The sequence below is a fragment of the Poromitra crassiceps genome, assembly GCF_964638095.1.
Source record: "Poromitra crassiceps genome assembly, chromosome: 3".
NCBI lineage: Eukaryota > Metazoa > Chordata > Actinopteri > Beryciformes > Melamphaidae > Poromitra > Poromitra crassiceps.
Window position 1 is genome coordinate 42,145,846 of NC_139625.1, and position 17,937 is coordinate 42,163,782.

A 17,937-nucleotide genomic window follows, 5' to 3' on the forward strand; every position below is an offset into this window, starting at 1 on the left:
AAACCAAAATCCACAAAAACGTTCTAACTATGTTATTTAGAGTCTTATGTTAGTAATTGTGTGCCTCCGAAATGATTATACATTACTTTCAACCCAAAGCCTTAAAATCGACACTTTTCTACAAGATTCTACAAGGTACTTCCTCATTGAAATGAGCAGTGCGCGAGGTGCCCAAATGCAGAATCTTATGACGTCATAAGCTCTATATAACCTTTGTACACGCGCGCAATCGGCCCTTCTCCTTTTGTCCGTTCTTTGCCCCCACAGCGCTCGCTCGTGTCTGTCTGTCTCCCTCCCACTCTGTGTGCTGTGTGTCAGCGCTATCTGCCTGCTCTCTCTCTCTCTCTCTCTCTCTCTCTATCTCTCTCTCTCTCGGGAGTAGTGAGAGAGTAGTCTGGGCACCTTTCACCCCGCTTTTTGTCATGGGGCGTAAACCACGGAACCAGAATGAACACCGGAAGGCAGTGCGCCAAAAAACGTCTTTGTTGCCGTTAGCTTGACGTCTCTTGCCTCGATTAATTGTCTGATGCAAAGCTCCTGTATTGGCTTAAAAGATGTGAGATTGTGAATCCGCAATGTTTCTATAAGAACTTCTTCAAAAACTTTGTTCGGTACGTCCATCTTTTGTTTTGTTGTTTGCCGTTCTGATACTTGGGTCAAATTGTCAAGTTAACGTAAAAGTTGACGAGCTAGAAACGCTGCCCATCCGGTCTAGGGCGGGCTCTAGGCCGGAACCAGGTAGGGTGACAAAATCAATTGTGAACGGAAGGAAGCCAGGCTCTTTCTCGCCGAGAAGAGCCTGGTGACGCGAGGTTAGTGAGAGAGAGAGAGAGAGAGAGAGCAGGCAGATTCACTTGCCCCCTCACCCGTCCTGCAGCTCGCCCGCTGTGCGGGGTCACTTGCTCTAATGACATCACTGATAATGTCACAAACTGATGATGTCACAACTTCGCATCACTGATGACATTACAATTGCTCTTTTGACATCACTGATGATGTCACAATCATCAGTGATGTCACAATGCACAATTGCTCAAGTGACATCACTGATGACATCACTTCCGGGACAAAATTGAAACCGAGAACATTGCCCACATGCACCCTTTTATAATAGATCGATAACACGAATGCCAAGTATCGCAATATTTTATTATATAAATTGTCAGGTACATGCAACATTTGTGACAGGTTTTTATGACAGTGTTGGTCAGTCTGTCTGCTTGACAATCCCCTTTTGCTATTAAAATGATTGAAGTGAGATGGACAGAGTAGATTTTTTTTATCTAATTAGATCAAACGGATGTTCACGAATTTTCCTTTGGGGACATAAATTGCAGTTGCAAAAGGGAAAAAAATCACAATATATCACAATATCTTTTTAATCGCAATATTGTAGTATTGTGATTTAAGTATCATAATATCATATCTTGGACTCTGGTGATTCCAATCCCTAATATGCTGTACGTTTCTGCACGTATACCACTGATGTATTATTACTTGCTGAATAAAGTGACTCTGGCTGTGCCTTCTCTATATAAAGTCTGTTACTCGCCTTCTCTATATAAAGTCTGTTACTCGCCTTCTCTATATAAAGTCTGTTACTCTCCCTCTCGGCAGGCGAGCCAGAGTTTCGCTATGTGGCGGGGATGCACGGGAACGAGGTCCTGGGCCGAGAGCTGGTGCTCAACCTCATGCAGTACCTGTGCCGCCAATACAAGAGAGGCAACCAGCGCGTGGTCCGCCTAGTCACCCAGACGCGCATACACCTGCTGCCCTCCATGAACCCCGACGGCTACGAAGGAGCTTACAAGAAGGTGGGCAACGGAGGAAAGGAAGGCGGAAACCTACATCTTGTAGTTTGCCAAGAGTTTGCTTCTTTAAATGTGCGAATACAGTATCTGTGCTTCAGTGTTGGATAAGCTACTCAGTAAGTGTAATAAGTTAATTATTACTCCTTTAAAAAGTAACGTATTACTTGGTATCAAAAGTAATTCGTTACAGTACACGTTACATTACTATATTACTTTTGCTAAACCACCTTCTGAAAAAGTGACATACAACCTGTTTAGCCAGCTTCTTATAGAACTGAATCCACTTTATTGGAACTATTATATATATATATATATATATATATATATATATATATATATATATATATATATTAGATTAGCTTCTTGTCGTTCCATGAGGCGCTGCAACATGTCTCCTTGCTGCTTTACAATGTTCGTTGTGTCAAGGAGCGGTTTGATTATTTCAGCTTGACTGAGTTCTGGAACAATGTCTCTCTCCTGTAGGAGATGCAGGGTTCGGTTGGGTCCCATTAATGTTGGCGGGGGGTTCAGCATTGTCGGGCTGCTCAAGATACTCTTCCTCATCTCCTTGCTCTTCCTCTTCATGGGGGTGGTGTGTGCATTCTGTATTTGTACCTCTATCCCCATAGCCAACTTCATAGTCGTCTAGGTGGGTAGGTGGGTAGGTGGGCGGGTTTCGCGTCGAGGGTAAAGAGCTCCATGGGTTCGAGTTGACTTCTCTTGGTCGGCCATGTCAATGTTCACAATCCGGGCTCGAATGACCACATGTAGTTTAGCTTCTATCTTTGGTTCACAGGGGATTGAACATCATGGTACGCATCGTTCAGAATGCAGGAGAGACACAGTTGTTCCGTTTAAGCCATTTATTTTATTTTTGTGCTGCACACTTTGATGAAGAGCAGTGAGCTGATGAGGCTTGACGGTTTGGTTTCCTAAAATGATAAACCGAAAAACAGACAAAGTTACAATCCAATTAACAAAACAATTAAGCACCAAATGAACATACACATGCCTACCCGTACTGGGATTATTGCTAAACAATAGTGAAACATACAACATTCAGGATTCCACGTGGTCATATGTAGCAGCATTTCCTCAAGCACTACAATTAATAGCAGGTGCACTCCGGATTACACACAACATCATATCTGTAGTCTCAAAGCAAGCAAAAATGGGGGAAATGATAACATTTGCCAAAACAATAGTCAAACATTCGATCGATCGATTGGTTAGGAAATTCCACTTTTGTTCTGAGGAGGTAAAGATAAGTCTCTTTAGGGCCTACTGTACCCCTTTGTACACTGCCCCCCTGTGGGTTAAGTATAAAAAAGCTAGCCTCCACAAACTCCAGGTTGCATACAATGACTGTATGAGGATTTTGCTGAGAAAACCCAGGTGGACTAGTGCAAGTGAACTGTTCTGCCATGCAGGTGTCAGCACTTTTCAGGCACTTTTAAGAACTTTGATGTACAAATTTATTGGGCGTCTAAATGTCTCTCAGAACTCGAATATCATGCTACTAACCAACCCTGGTATTAGTTCTGTCAGATACCAATCACATATGTGGAAGTTTTGGTATAAGTGCCTTTTATAGATATACTGTGTATTTGTGTGTTCTCTGAATTGTTGTCTGTTGTTATATCTGGACCCTGTGTCTGCAAATAAAGTTGATGATGATCCCATCCTACAAATAACCATTAAATGACAACATAAAGAAAGATATAACTCACTTATCACATAACCATAGGGTTCATATCCAAGCTGCCCTCACATGTGGGCCCTGTTGCTGTGATGCTGCCAGCCAGAACAAAGGAGGGGGAGGGATATATAGGAGGTAATTGATTAGATGAATGAATGCAGGTGAATGCAGGTATATATATATATATATATATATAATATATATATGCATATCTAAAAACGAATCACGTTCTGGCAATGCAGCAGTCTCGCATATAGACCTGCCTCCACACTTTGTTTTAGCACTGTGCCAGTGCTGGAGAAAAATAATGCAGTAACTTGAAATCACTTGGATTAGTAACTGTAATATAATTACTCTTTTGGAAATTGTAACCCATTACACTACTCATTACAGGGGAAAGCAATACAATTACAAGAATGCATTACTGAGTAATGCGTTACTGTCCAGTCCAACACTGCTGTGGTTAGGTTACATACAAAAGTTTCTTGACTGAGACAAAGGGAAGACTATGAGGGACAGAGAGTGGGGAGAAATTTCACTAAACCATCAAACTTTGTCCTCCAGTAGGTGTTGGTGTTAGGCTATTTCATTATAGAATGTATTAAAGCAGATTATAGATAGAATGTATATCAGTATGTAGTGTGAATTCATATGCATTTATTGTACTTAGTGATTCTGATCATCAATCCGCTGTAGGGCTCAGAGCTGGCCGGCTGGGCTTACGGACGATACAGCTTTGAAGGAATCGACTTGAACCACAACTTCCCAGACCTGAACAACATCATGTGGGACTCTCAAGAGGTCGCAGCGGAATCTAAGTCTAAATCTAAAGTATCCAACCACTACATCCCCATCCCAGAGTACTACACCAAAGAAGATGCTTTTGTAAGCTGACAACTCTCTTACTAAAGAGCATGTTAGAACAAATACTTGGAAATGATGAGGATGTAAATGACTTGAAAAATACCGTTTAAAGATATCCAGTATTATACCAAACAAGATGTCTTTGAAAATAGACTTGACTCTCCTACAGAAGAGTAACTATAACAGATAATAACAAATAATTAATCTGTAAATTGGGGCGTCTGCTGTCTGGTTAGTGTAGAGGTAAAGGCACTCGCCTGCCACCACAGAGCACAGATGGGCACTTGAGACTTGGACTCGAGTCGACTTGAGTCCCTGTTTTGATGACTTGCGACTTGATTCAGCTCTTCCAACACTTGACAAAAAAATAAATGACTTGACACTTAATTGGACTTGAAAGTTAAAGACTCGAGACTTGACTTGACTTGAGACGTGATGACTTGGATGACTTGTTTGTGTTTGTCAGTTTAAATATTATTATGAACAAATGTAACGGAATGTAACAAAGTTTTATGTTGTAGTCTGTTTAACAGTGATCGAGAGGAAATGTTTTTTGATTGAGAAGAGATAAATACTGTAAGTTTAAGTTATGTTTTTGTTTGATTACATTGTAGTCTGGCTGTCAGTATTTCACTATTTAAAATTGATGTGGAGGTTTTTACTGAGAAGAAATTAAGAAATAAATAAGCTTTTATAGTTATTTGATTTTTGTTGGATTACAGTTGTTTAACTGAATATCAATAATTATAATACAAATTCAATTCATTGTCATACAGGTTAGATAAATAATTGTCCAATAATATCACTATTAGCCATGTCCTAATAGCTTGTCTTTTTTTCTTTATAAAGGAAGGTAAGACTGCAGTATCTTGGGTGGGGGGGGGGGTGACTTGACGTGGGACTTGACTTGCCTTAACTATGGACTCGACTTAACTTGACAAAACCTGTGATGTGACTTGACTTGACTTGCCCAAAACAAAAGGACTTGGGACTTTCTTGAGACTTGGACCAAATGACTTGGGACTTACTAAACTCATCTACTTGTCAATTAGATACAATCCCCACTAGGTTTTTAAAAGAGGTTTTTCAAACAGTTGGCCCACATATTCTTTCGATCACCAACTGTTCATTATCTACTGGATCTTTTCCCTCCAGTTTTAAACATGCAATAGTCCGACCTCTCCTGAAGAAACCTTCACTAGACCCACAAATTTTAAACAATTTTAGACCGATTTCGAACTTACCCTTTTAATCCAAAATTTTAGAAAAAGCTGTGGCCACTCAACTAATATCGTTCATGACCAAAAATAGCATCTTTGAGCAATTTCAATCTGGATTCCGTGCCCAACATAGCACAGAAACAGCGATTATCAAGGTCTCAAATGACCTACTGCTTGCAGCTGACTCAGGGGCTTGCTCAATGCTACTCCTGCTTGACTTGAGCTCTGCATTCGATACAGTCGACCACAGCATCCTTTTAAAACGTCTGGAAAACTTTGTGGGCATCAAAGGCACTTCCCTTGCCTGGTTTTCCTCCTACCTATCAGATAGGTCCTTCTCCATTGTAATGGGAGAAGTCTCGTCATCCTCTGCCCCCCTCTCATGTGGTGTTCCACAAGGTTCGATTCTGGGTCCTGTTTTATTCTGTATTTATTTACTTGCTCTGGGACAGATCTTCCGCAATCACAACATTAATTTCCATTGTTATGCGGACGACACGCATATGTCCCGCTTAGAAGCGGTGAAACAGACAACATTGTACGGGTGATGGCTTGTCTGTCTGATGTGAAGTGCTGGATGTCACTTAATTTCCTCAGACTCAACGAGTCGAAAACCGAGGTCATTCTGTTTGGCCCTCCCAACTTGACCGCAGAATAGCGTAACAAGCTTGGCAATCTATCTGGCAATATCAAACAGACCACCCAAAGTGATTTTTGACTCCGAGTTAGGTTTTGACAAACAAATCACAAAGGTAGTCCAATCCTGTTTTCTACAGCTTAGAAACATAGCCAAAATCAGAGCCTTCCTGTCACAAACGGACCTTGAAAAAGTCATCCATGCATTCATCTCCTCACGACTAGACTACTGCAATTCTCTATATTCAGGACTCAGCCAAAAATCCATTTCCCGTCTCCAGCTGATACAAAATGCAGCAGCCAGACTTTTAACAAACGCCAAGAGACAAGACCATATTACACCCATCCTCGCCTCCCTTCACTGGCTTCCTGTTAAGTATAGATGTGATTTTAAGATTTTACTGGTTACTTTTAAAGCACTACATGGCCTTGCTCCTACTTACATTTTAAATTTATTAGCACCTTATGAGCCTAGCCGCTGCCTGCGTTCCTCTAGTCTGACTCTTTTAAATGTTCCGAAAACCCGCCTCGCTACAAAAGGAGACCGGGCATTTGCTGTTCGAGCCCCGTGGCTATGGAACTCCCTTCCTGAGGACGTTAGGCTAGCAAATTCAGTAAATTCTTTTAAATCACTTCTTAAAACTCACTTTTACAGGAACGCCTTCTCTTAAACATTTACAGCATTTGTCGTTGTTTTTATTTATTCGATTTGTATTATTTTAATGATCCTATTTTATACTGTGTTTTATTTTGGTGTTTTATACTATTTTATACTTTATTTTTACCCGTGAGTATGTATTATCTTTTATCATGTTTTGTGAAGCACTTTGTAACTTTGTTTTGAAAAGCGCTATACAAATAAAGATTACTTACTTACTTACTTACTTGAAACTTGGACCAAAGTGACTTGGTCCCATGTCTGCCATAGAGACAACGGGTTCAATTCCCGGTAGTGGTACTTACGGCTTGGTCAGACATTCCTACAGACACAATTGGAATTGGAAGGAATCTTTTTAAGTCATAATTTGTCTGCAATCTCACTTTGTAAAACAAAACAAAAAAGTACTAATGCAGTACACCCATCTGTCCCAGGTTGCGCCTGTGACCCGCGCGGTCATCAGCTGGATGCAGGATATCCCGTTTGTGCTCAGTGCCAATCTGCACGGGGGGGAACTTGTAGTCACGTACCCCTACGACTGCACCCGGGACTGGGCCCCGCAGGAGGACACCCCCACGGCCGACAACAGCTTCTTCCGCTGGCTGGCCACCGTCTACGCCTCCACTAACCTGGTGATGGCCAACCCCGACCGCCGCATCTGCCACTACGAGGACTTCCAGAGGCACAACAACATCATCAACGGAGGAGCCTGGCACACCGTTCCTGGCAGTGAGTCAATCAGCGGCCCACACTTTGATCCATTAGGTCCATTTGACTGGTTTCACTCTGAAAATGCTCTGTAGGCTTTTTTGAAAGAAAGAAAGAAAGAAAGACGTTTTAATTGCCGTTTTAATTGATTAGAACTTGACTTGATGCATGAAGAGACTTGGGACTTGACTCTGACTTGTGCTTTGATGACTTGAAAAGGTTTCTAAAGTCTTGACTTGAGATCTTGTGTTTGTGTAAATGAGTTAGATTGGAACTGATGAGATTTGTTCCAGCAGACGACTGAATGTTCTCAGAATTTGTATGGAATGATTGAATTTATTGAAGTTCAAACTGATTAGGCTATAGAAATCAAACTCATTATGCTCTTCCCAAGTTTTTATCATATTAAAACCATATTTGCATTGAAAAGTCATAGATATTTAGTTTTTTTGTAAGATATTAAATTGATACTGGACCTTTGATTTGTTCTGACTTGACATGCTGTTATACATTTAGACTTGAGACTTGTGCCTCATCAAGACTTGAGACTGATCCTGTTTCTAGTTTTACAGAATTGAGTCAGCGTTTTCCAATCACTTGACACATTCAGTATGTAGATTTTTTTAAACAGTACCTCCATAGCTCATAAAAAAGTGCTGTGTGCTCTGTGTCTCCTCTCTGCAGGTATGAATGACTTCAGTTACCTGCACACCAACTGCTTCGAGGTGACGGTGGAGCTTTCCTGTGACAAGTTCCCCCATGTCAGCGAGCTCCCCATCGAGTGGGAAAACAACAAGGAGTCTCTGCTAGTTTACATGGAGCAGGTCAGTGTCCGGTTATCTCTCTCTATCTGTCTAAATTTTATCATCACTATTCTGCCACACAGCACAATGGAGACAACCTGATGGATGTGATCTTCACTCAGGTGCACAGAGGGATTAAAGGTGTGGTGAGGGACAAGCTGACCAAACAAGGGATTGCAAACGCTGTAATTAAGGTGGAGGACCACAACCATGACATCAGATCAGGTAAGACACGGACATCTTCTGATGAATTGCGATGCACCCAAAATGTGTCACATAATCTGTGTGTGTGTGTGTGTGCGGGGGGGGGGGGGGGGACGACGACTCATCCACCACCAATGTGTAGCACCCACCTGGGTGATGCACGGCATGCCAGAACGCTCACCACAAGACAGCTATCACAGTGGAGAGTTGATGCACGGCATGCCAGAACGCTCACCACAAGACAGCTATCACAGTGGAGAGTTGATGCACGGCATGCCAGAACGCTCACCACAAGACAGCTATCACAGTGGAGAGTTGAGGACTGAATGTGACAATTAGTTATCGAGGGAAGGCCTTTGTGGGAATTTAGCCAGGGTACCAGGGTTACACCCCCCAGGGCACTGGGGTGGCACTGTGGTTACACCCCTACTCTTGTGATAAGTGCTGATGGGATCTTTATTGACCACAGAGAGTCTTATCCGAAGGACGGTGCTCACTCACAGGACAGAGTCCCTGTCTCTGTCTCCCTGTCCCTGTCTCTCCTCGATTAGCTACCTAGGTTGCTCATTAGATAGCAGCCTGAGAGGCGAGAACATGGCCTTAAAGGTCATAGGCAAGGTGAACGGTAGGACAAAGTTTCTAGCCAGAAAAGCCCAGCTCTTGGATGTAGCAAGTCTTAGGCTGCTGGCTAATTCTTTAGTTTCTTGTTGTTTTGATTATGCTTTATGTTCCTGGTACGGAGGCCTGACTAAAGTCCTAAAAGACAAGTTGCAGGTCTCCCAGAACAGGTTGGTCAGAGTTGTGCTGGGATTAGCCCCTAGGGAACATGTAGGCCGAGTACAGTTCCAGCAGCTAGGCTGGCTCCCCTTGGAGGCCAGGGCAGTTCAACTGCAGCTAAGGGTGGTGCACAATATACTCAACAACAGAGCTCCCGAGTACCTCAAGGACCACTTCCTGAGGAGCGGTGATGCTCATACTGTAATGGCAAAAAATGCTTGTTGTTTGAAACAATTAATCAGTCGCTCGTTGAAATGAACAAAGGAGGATTTATTTCCAAGTAATGGTCTGTCTGTATACAGAGAGTCACACTCAATTGGAAGTTTCAGAAGAAGTGCCCCAAAAGCTAACATATCTATATCTTATAACGAGCAGTGGCTGGCCCCCACCCTCCGGAGTCTGCTGTAAAGTTCCATCACCTCACCAGGAGGATTCAACTCTCACTCTGGTCAAGCAGACCTGGACGTTATCTCCCTCACATGCCTGAAGGCCTTTGAAGCTCAGCAAGCAGAGATGATTCATCTTAATGATGTTTTTAATGATGTTTTGGAACTACAGCATATCTCAGATGGGGAAGGCCACTCACCAACACTGAACACAGACAATAATGATCAACAATCAATCAATCAATCAATAATTTTCACTCACAATACTCACCACACTAGAGCCAGCATTGCTGACCTGTGCCTGCCGAGGTTCAAAACGAATATGGGCAAGAATTCCTTTAAATATGGCGGAGCGGTTCACTGGAATAAACTTCCATTGCACTTAAAAAATACGGTGAACCATCATTCCTTCAAGAAGAAGGTCAAAACCTGGCTTTTGGCCAACCTAAATGCCTAAGCAAAGTAGCCTACTGTTGTTGTTGTTATTGTTGCTGCTGTTGTTACGCAGCCGAGTTTTCACTGTCATTGTTGCTGAATTTCCTTGCTTTTTTACTAGTGATTTTTCATCGAAATATGTGCATATTTATCGTTTGTTATTATTAATTGTTGGTCAGTTTTTACTGTCTGTGACTGACGGCCCAGCCATTCAGACTGCCGCCATCTTCTTCTTCTTCTCTGCCACAAGATCAAGGACCACAATGGAAACAAGTCTGAGACTTTATTGTGCTTATCCTTGTATTGTATTTTGTATTTTGTATTGCTTTTTCTATTGCCGAATAAAATAAAATAAAATAAAACTCTGCCCTGGGGCATTGGGGATGGGGATATTATTAATGAGACCAGAGGGAAGTGCACCTCCTACTGGTCCTATTGCGAGGCACGCAATATTTGTAGTTGAATTGAAAAGTCCTAGATATTTAGTTTTCTTTAAGATATCTCACTACTACAGTATATAAGGCAGAGTGGTTCCGCTCCACAGGGTGCAACGCAACGCACTGGACTTGCTACTACTTGTTATTACTTGTCCTTTCTGTTTCCTGGACTGCTTTCCCTGCAGCTGCGGATGGGGATTACTGGCGTCTGCTGAACCCGGGGGAATATAAGGTGGTGGTGTGGGCCGAGGGCTACCTCCCCTCCATGCGCCAGTGCCATGTAGGAATGGAGCCGCGGCCCACCATCTGCGACTTCAGCCTGACCAAGTTTCCCCTCCAGAGGCTGAAGGAGATCAGGGCGAAAGGAGGGAAGATCCCCCAGGACCTCCAGCTGCGTCTTCGCGCTCTGAGACTCAGAAAGCTTCGCGTCAGCACCAAGGTCCTCAACCGCCGCAGAGAGCAGCAGCAGCAGCGGGCGAGGAAAGCTCGGTCCACTCAGGCTCAGAGAGCATAAGAGCAGAAGCCTGAAAATCTGATTCAGATTATGGGTTGGCGAGTTTTGGTCCAAACCGAGAAATCTACCATCTGAAAAAAGTGGCCCAGTTACTGATAGCACACCAGTAAAGCAAGTTATCCAGTGTTCCAAAATAGTGAAACCTACTCTAAGAAAAGTTGAGACTGCTTACATAGCAGGAGTTTCATCCCAAGGCAACATTTTAAAATTTTGTTACAAATGGATAGTGTATGAATAAAACAAATTATGGAACTTTTTGAGTGATGGTGGTAACGCAAGTGCTTGGGCGACAAAGTGACAATGATGAACTTAAGGTACAAATGCCTTCCTATATATATATATATATATAAATATAAATATATATATATATTGTAAACAAACTGTTTAGTTCCACCATATTATAGCTGATTCAGCTGTAGTGATCTACATTAGGTTGCATTTTTGTAAAGAGATCGAGTTGAGGATTCTAAGTGTCAGCTGGTCTGATATGTGACACTCACTGTTCTAACACTGTACCTGTATTTTGACAATGACTAGTCCACGAGGAGGACCACAATGTCCCGAATAAATATTCCTTTTTGTGTAATCTCTTCTAGTGTCGAATGTACCTTAGATAGATTTTTTTATGCCTCCCTCCACCGGCGATAGCCGTGGCCAGAGGCATTATGTTTTTGGGTGGCCCGTCCGTGTCTGTGACCTCACAACCGCTTGTTTGATGCTCGTTAACGCGATATCTCAGGAGCGCCTTGATGGAATTTCTTCAAATTTGGCTCAAACGTCCACTTGGACTCAACGATAAACTGATTAGATTTTGGTGGTCAAAGTTCAAGGTCACTGTGACAAGATTCAAGATTCAAGATTTATTAAGTGTCCCAAAAGGGCAAATTGGATTGCAAAAAGCGTAGTACAAAGTACATACATAAAAACAAATAAGACAAAAAAACATTGTAAAAACAGTCTAGAGCAGCAGTTTAAAGTGCAACACAATAGTTAAAGTGCAAATGACAACAGTAGCAACGATCTAAAGTGCACAGTAGAGATATAAAGTGCATAGTAGCAAAGTGCAGTTCACTCTCAGCAGCACATTTATATCACAAGAAAGAGCTACAATGTATCATTGTATTAAAGCACAAAAGAAAAAACCTCAGTCCAGACCAAAGGGCAGACAAAGTATATAATACAGATATACTGTACTGTACCCCTAAGAATAAATAAAGATAAAAGAATAAAAGAATAAAAGGATAAAATAAATAAATAACAAAATAACAGCAACGGCAGATGAAGGGACATTACATTTGTACCCCAGCAGCGTTCAACGCTCTGATAGAGACAGGCACAAAGGAATTTCTGTATTTGTTCTTTTTAACTATGGGGGCACGAAGGCGGAGCCCAGAAGGAAGCAGCTCATATTCGAACCTCAGAGGGTGGGCATCATCTGATGGACACAGCTTTTTTCAGCACCTGATTATTACAGGTGCTGAACAGGACCTCATGACTGCCTGTTTCATACTCGTTAATGCGATATCTCAGGAGCGCCTTGAGGGAATTTCTTCAAATTTGGCTCCAACGTCCACTTGGACTCAAGGATGAACTGATTAGATTTTGGTGGTCAAAGTTCAAGGTCACTGTGACTGCGGTTAGGTAAATGGGCCATAGCTAGGGTCAGGATAGGAAAATCATAGAGAGTTGGGATTAGATGGATGGGTCGGGGGAGTGGCTAGGGGGTGTGGGTGGTGGGAGCAGGTGTAGGTACCGGATCTACTCGCCCTACCACATCGTCTTGCCCACCGGATGTGCTCAGCTCAGGGTCCACGACTACAGATGAAGTTAAACTATCACAACATTTATTTTCAAAAACTAAAGCTCATGTTTATGAGAAATGGCCCTGCACACTTGAATCATGATCATTAAATGTTTGTATGATTCATATTTTAATGTTCCCAAATGTCTGATAACATCAGTAGCTTAGCTAAACTGCCGGACATTTTGCCCATGTTAATCCCACGTGTCCGATGTACAGCCAATCACGATGCGTGCCTGAGCCGATCTGGTAGGTGAGCCAAAATTGCACCAGCACCGGCTTGGTGAGGGAAATGGCTAGGGAAAAGGGGCCATAGCTAGGGATAGGGAGGTCGTAGAGAGTCGGGGTTCGAGGGGTGGGTAGAGGGAGTGGCTAGGGGGATATGGGTGTTGGGAGGGGGTGGGGGGTCAAGGAAGGGGGCAGGGCTGGGGAAAAGGGGCTGTAGCTAGGGATAGGAAGGTCATAGAGCCGTCTTCAACAGGGGCCCCCAGGGGGTCCGTAGAAGTACTGCAGGGGGTCCACCAATTTTTGTCAGTAGTTTGTGAATTTTTGATTTATTTATTTTAGACGAAAATGACAAAAAGGCTTTACAAAGTGAATCTGATGAAGCAATATGCAAAACACATTGTTCGCTCCCTCTTGCTTTTTTAATGTAATTTGTTCATAAAAAGAAGTGTCAATCCTGATATCAGAATCAGAATCAGAATCAGAATCAGAAAGACTTTAATGATCCCCGGGGGGAAATTGGGACAAGTTAAAGTAGCTCGCTCACAGAACACACATAGCATAAAATAAATGCGATATTAAGCAAAATAAGCAGAATAGGAACACAACATAGCATAGAATAACAGTAGTAAATGCGATAGAAGCAAAAATAAGTTGAATATGTCTAGTAAGCAAAATACGTAGAGTAAGTATACATTCCGTGCCAATTATCATTATTGCACCCTGGACTTATATTAAGTCGGCTTGCCCTATACGTTACACGTGGCTCAGCCAGGCACAGTTAACCTATCGGCTGGCTCAGTCTCAGGCAGACTGAGCGTCTCCGAGGTGCTCTTTTAAGAGAGGCATTAAATAGACCAATGGCCACAGGCAGGAATGATTTCCTGTGCCTCTCCGTATTGCATCTAGGTGGAATCAGTCTCTCACTGAACGTACTCCTGTGTTTGACTAGCACGCCGTGGAGTGGGTGCGAGTCATTGCTCATGATGGAGCGTAGCCTGGACAACGTTCTCTTCTCTGACACCGCAGTCAGAGAGCCCAGATCCAGCCCCACAATGTCCCTGGCCTTGCTTTTTTTTTTACAGTGCACCTGAACGCAACATGCAAGATACCCGCTGAATAAGTGTCCAAATGTTCATGTAATTCTGGCCAATGCTCCACTTCTGTTATAACATTTCAGTCTGGAATATGGAATAGGCTATCTTTCAATAATCTTTATGACTAAAAGGCTAAAAGTAATCTCATGTGTAAGAAATGACTGTTCTACAGTCATTTCTTGCGGCCCTGGGGCCTGGGGCAAAATGCGGCCCCAGGGCCGGACTCAAAGAAAAACAAAACGCCCCCAAAAACTCAATAAAAGGCAGAATTATGTTAATAAATCTCATCTGCTACAGCCTTTGGATTTGTATCACTATTATATCAGGAGATTAACAAGAAATTACCAATTACAACGGGAGAGAGGGTTAAAAATAGGGAGACTCCCGTGAAAATCAGGAGTGTTGGCAGGTATAATCTCCAATGTGTGGCCCTTCGCTTACTTGATGTAAGTCACTATGGCCCTCAGGAAAAAAATGTTGCCCACCCCTGGGCTAGGGGAAAGGGGCCGTAGCTAGAGATAGGAAGGTCGTAGAGAGTCGGGGTTCGAGGAGAGTGTAGAGGGATTGGGTGGGGGGATGTCGCTGGTTTAGGGATAGGATTAGCTGTGTTGTTGAGGTACCGGACCCCAAACATTGCCTAAAGTGCCATAAGGCTGTATGGCCACACCACTGTGCCGTGGGCTTCAAGGTATTTGTGCTTGTATGAGTCTGGACAGATATGGATGTAGACTGCAACTTGACTTGTTCGGTGGAGGCATACAACCACAAGGCAGGTATTTCTAGTTTCTCCAGATTTTTGTCTCATCTTCTCCCCAATTGTACTTGACCCATTGCCCCTGCTGTCCCAGTCATTTCTCCACCCCCTCTGCCGATCTGGGGAGAGCTGTAGACTAGCACAGTGTTTCCCAAAGACTGGATCAGGACCCACAGGTGGGTCACAGGAGATTTTATTTGGGTCCCCAAATAAATTAGAATATCTTCCACAGTCTTTTCCTTAAAACCGAGCACCGCGGTAGTTCAAGCAGGCCACGAATGTCAAGCCCAACTTAAACCCAGCCCACAGCTGATTAGGAGCTGATCTCAAACCCAGCCCACATCAGCTGACTGCTTAGCTGATGCATTCGATTGGCTTAACTCAAACAGGGCACCCTCTTTAATTCTGCTTCAGTCTGCTGCCTAACATGGCAAGCTGTTTGCAACCCACCTCCTCCTTTCATGCTGTGTGACTTAAACAATGTAATTTCTGTCATCATTGTTGCTTGCTCTGTTCTGTTTGTTGCTCTCCTTGCCTTAAGGCTATTCCATGTTGCTCATGGAGGGGCAAGGAGCTCCCAGAATCTGCTGCTGCCGCTCTCCCTGCCTTAGGCTTTCCATGTATACGCATGGAAGGACAGGGAGCCTCCAGAACAGAGCCATACCGCCAAATATAACTCATGCTAATACAAGCTTTATATTGATCTGTGGTCTTGTGTTTTTGACTAAAGTGATCCTGACTGAAATGTGTATATTGTTTTACTGAGAGCAAATAAAAACAATGAGACAGCCTGTTAACTCCACCTAAATGCATTTAGCATAAAGCGTAAAGTATTTGACGTGCATGTTTTCAATAATGTGCATAAAGCAAAGTCAAGATTTACCAAACGTATATCCCTTCGAAATGGCTGGTTTACCTATTCAAGATTTTTTTTTTTTTTTTTTAACTTTATTTATACAGGGGGAGTCTCACTGAGAGCAATGCTGAGTGCCCTGTTCACATTCATACACACACACACATTCATACCTGGAAGCTGACCAGTACAACCACAGTCTGATCTGTTGGCCACTGATCAGCTCCACTGGAGCAGATGGGGTTAGGGGCCTTGCTCAAGGGCACCTCAGTGGTGGTAATGAGGGAGGGGCAAGCGCTGCCTTTTCACTTTCCCCACCCAGATTTATCCTGCCGGTCCTGGGGTTTGAACCGACGACCTTCCGGTCACAAGCTCGCTTCTCTAACCATTGGGCCACCACTGCCCCAAGATAATACTATATAAGGTGATGGGGGCACGGTGGCGCAGTGGTAGCGGTCACCTCACAGCAAGAAGGTCCTGGGTTCCCTCCTGGGATGCTGAGGGTGTCGGTGTTCCCATTCCCATGTCCTCAGCGCCCACGGCCCAGGTGGGGTCGTCAAAAAAGGGACTTTCTGTGTGGGGTTTGGATGTTCTCCCTGTGCTCCCCTGGGGTTTCCTCCATATAGGAACCCCCTGCTAAAGAAAAAGAATTGCAAAAAATAAATAAATAACAATAAGGTGATGCAGAACTTTCCCTAAAAATGGTCAGAAATGTTCATTTATTCACAAATTCGCTCTTCTCACAATTTATAGATGGCCTATTGTGAATTGGGTCACGATGGTTTGTCCCGAGAAAAAAAGTTTGGGAACCACTGGACTAGCACATGCCACCTGACAGCAAGGAGTTTCACTGAAAGACGTAGCGTGTGGATCATGCTATTCCCCCCAGTTCCCCTCACCCCAAACAGATGCCCAAAATGACCAGAGGAGGCACTGCAGCGACCAGTCCAGGACACATCCCCTTATTAATCCAGCTTCCCACCCGTAGACACGGGCCGGCCAAGTGTGCCTGTATGAACGCCTGACCATTGACCAAGCAGGAGGTAACACAGGGCCTTGAACCTGCAACCTTCGTGTTGATAGGCAGGGAATCTACCGCTGCAATACCCGGACGCCCTGCCTTAGATAAAGGTGAGTGGGGTGACAGCACAGTAAAGGGTTGAGTGGAATCAAAGCTAAGCCGGTTTGTGTTTTTGCACTAAACAAGAGCCGTTCTGCAGCATATTCCTTCCAGGTTCTGTAGTGGGGTTCCATCATCCGGTTCCTGGGATTTTGACTGCCATCTAGTGGCAGGTTCTGAGCGCTGCATTCAAGATTCCAGATGTCACTCTGGTTGCACAAGCACACAAGTGAAATAGGCCAGGAGGCTCCACGGGACATAAACTATAAGCAAAAGCAACACGTGATCAATATGAAACATAGCATAAGAGAGCAGAAACACACAAGAGCAATAAGAATATAAATTTGAAAACAATGAAGAACACTAGCAATGGCAGTGCAAGGTACAGTGAAATGAAAGGTGCAAAATGTATTTTTATGCATCAGGTATTGCACTTAATATTACAATCAGTCAGTCATATTGCACTCCAAACTTGTAGGAGGTTGTGTGTGTGTATGCGTGTGTGTGTATGTGAGAGTGAGTTATTTGTTGAGGAGTCTTATGGCCTGTGGGAAGAAGGTATTCCTCAGCCGGCTGGTGCATGTTTTGGGGGTCCTGTATCTTCTTCATGAGAGCAGGAGGGAGAACGGGCTGTTGTGCAGGTGAGTTGAGCCCTTGATTATTCTCAGGGACCTCCTGTAGTTCTTGCAGAATGGGCAGCTTGTGTGGGTTGATCTGCACGAACGACCGGAAAACATCGGCCTCAGAGATATGGTCTGCAGTGGTGGCAGAGGGCAACAGTGGTTGTGTGTGAGTGGGGGTCTGGTTTCCAACAGGGGTGGGGGTTGGGAGAGGGTGGGGGGTTCTGGAATTCATCGGGGGTGGTGGAGGGGCTGCCAAACTCCATGTGTGGTTGAGTAATGAATATACTTGAACAATCAAAACAAAAGAGTCAG

At 43.6% G+C, this 17,937-nt stretch overlaps 1 protein-coding gene across 1 annotated transcript in view; it reads left to right on the forward strand.

Annotated features, from left to right (window-relative positions):
• Window positions 1-11,709, forward strand: part of cpxm1a (carboxypeptidase X (M14 family), member 1a) — a 21,908-nt gene extending 10,199 nt beyond the window's left edge. The window contains exons 8-13 of the mRNA XM_083633250.1: window positions 1,618-1,814; window positions 4,207-4,395; window positions 7,323-7,617; window positions 8,281-8,420; window positions 8,522-8,624; window positions 10,824-11,709. Of these exons, the coding sequence (XP_083489376.1) occupies window positions 1,618-1,814; window positions 4,207-4,395; window positions 7,323-7,617; window positions 8,281-8,420; window positions 8,522-8,624; window positions 10,824-11,152 (1,253 nt within the window). The 3' untranslated portion in view covers window positions 11,153-11,709. The remainder of the gene's footprint in view (window positions 1-1,617; window positions 1,815-4,206; window positions 4,396-7,322; window positions 7,618-8,280; window positions 8,421-8,521; window positions 8,625-10,823) is intronic.
• The last annotated feature ends 6,228 nt before the right edge of the window (window positions 11,710-17,937 follow it).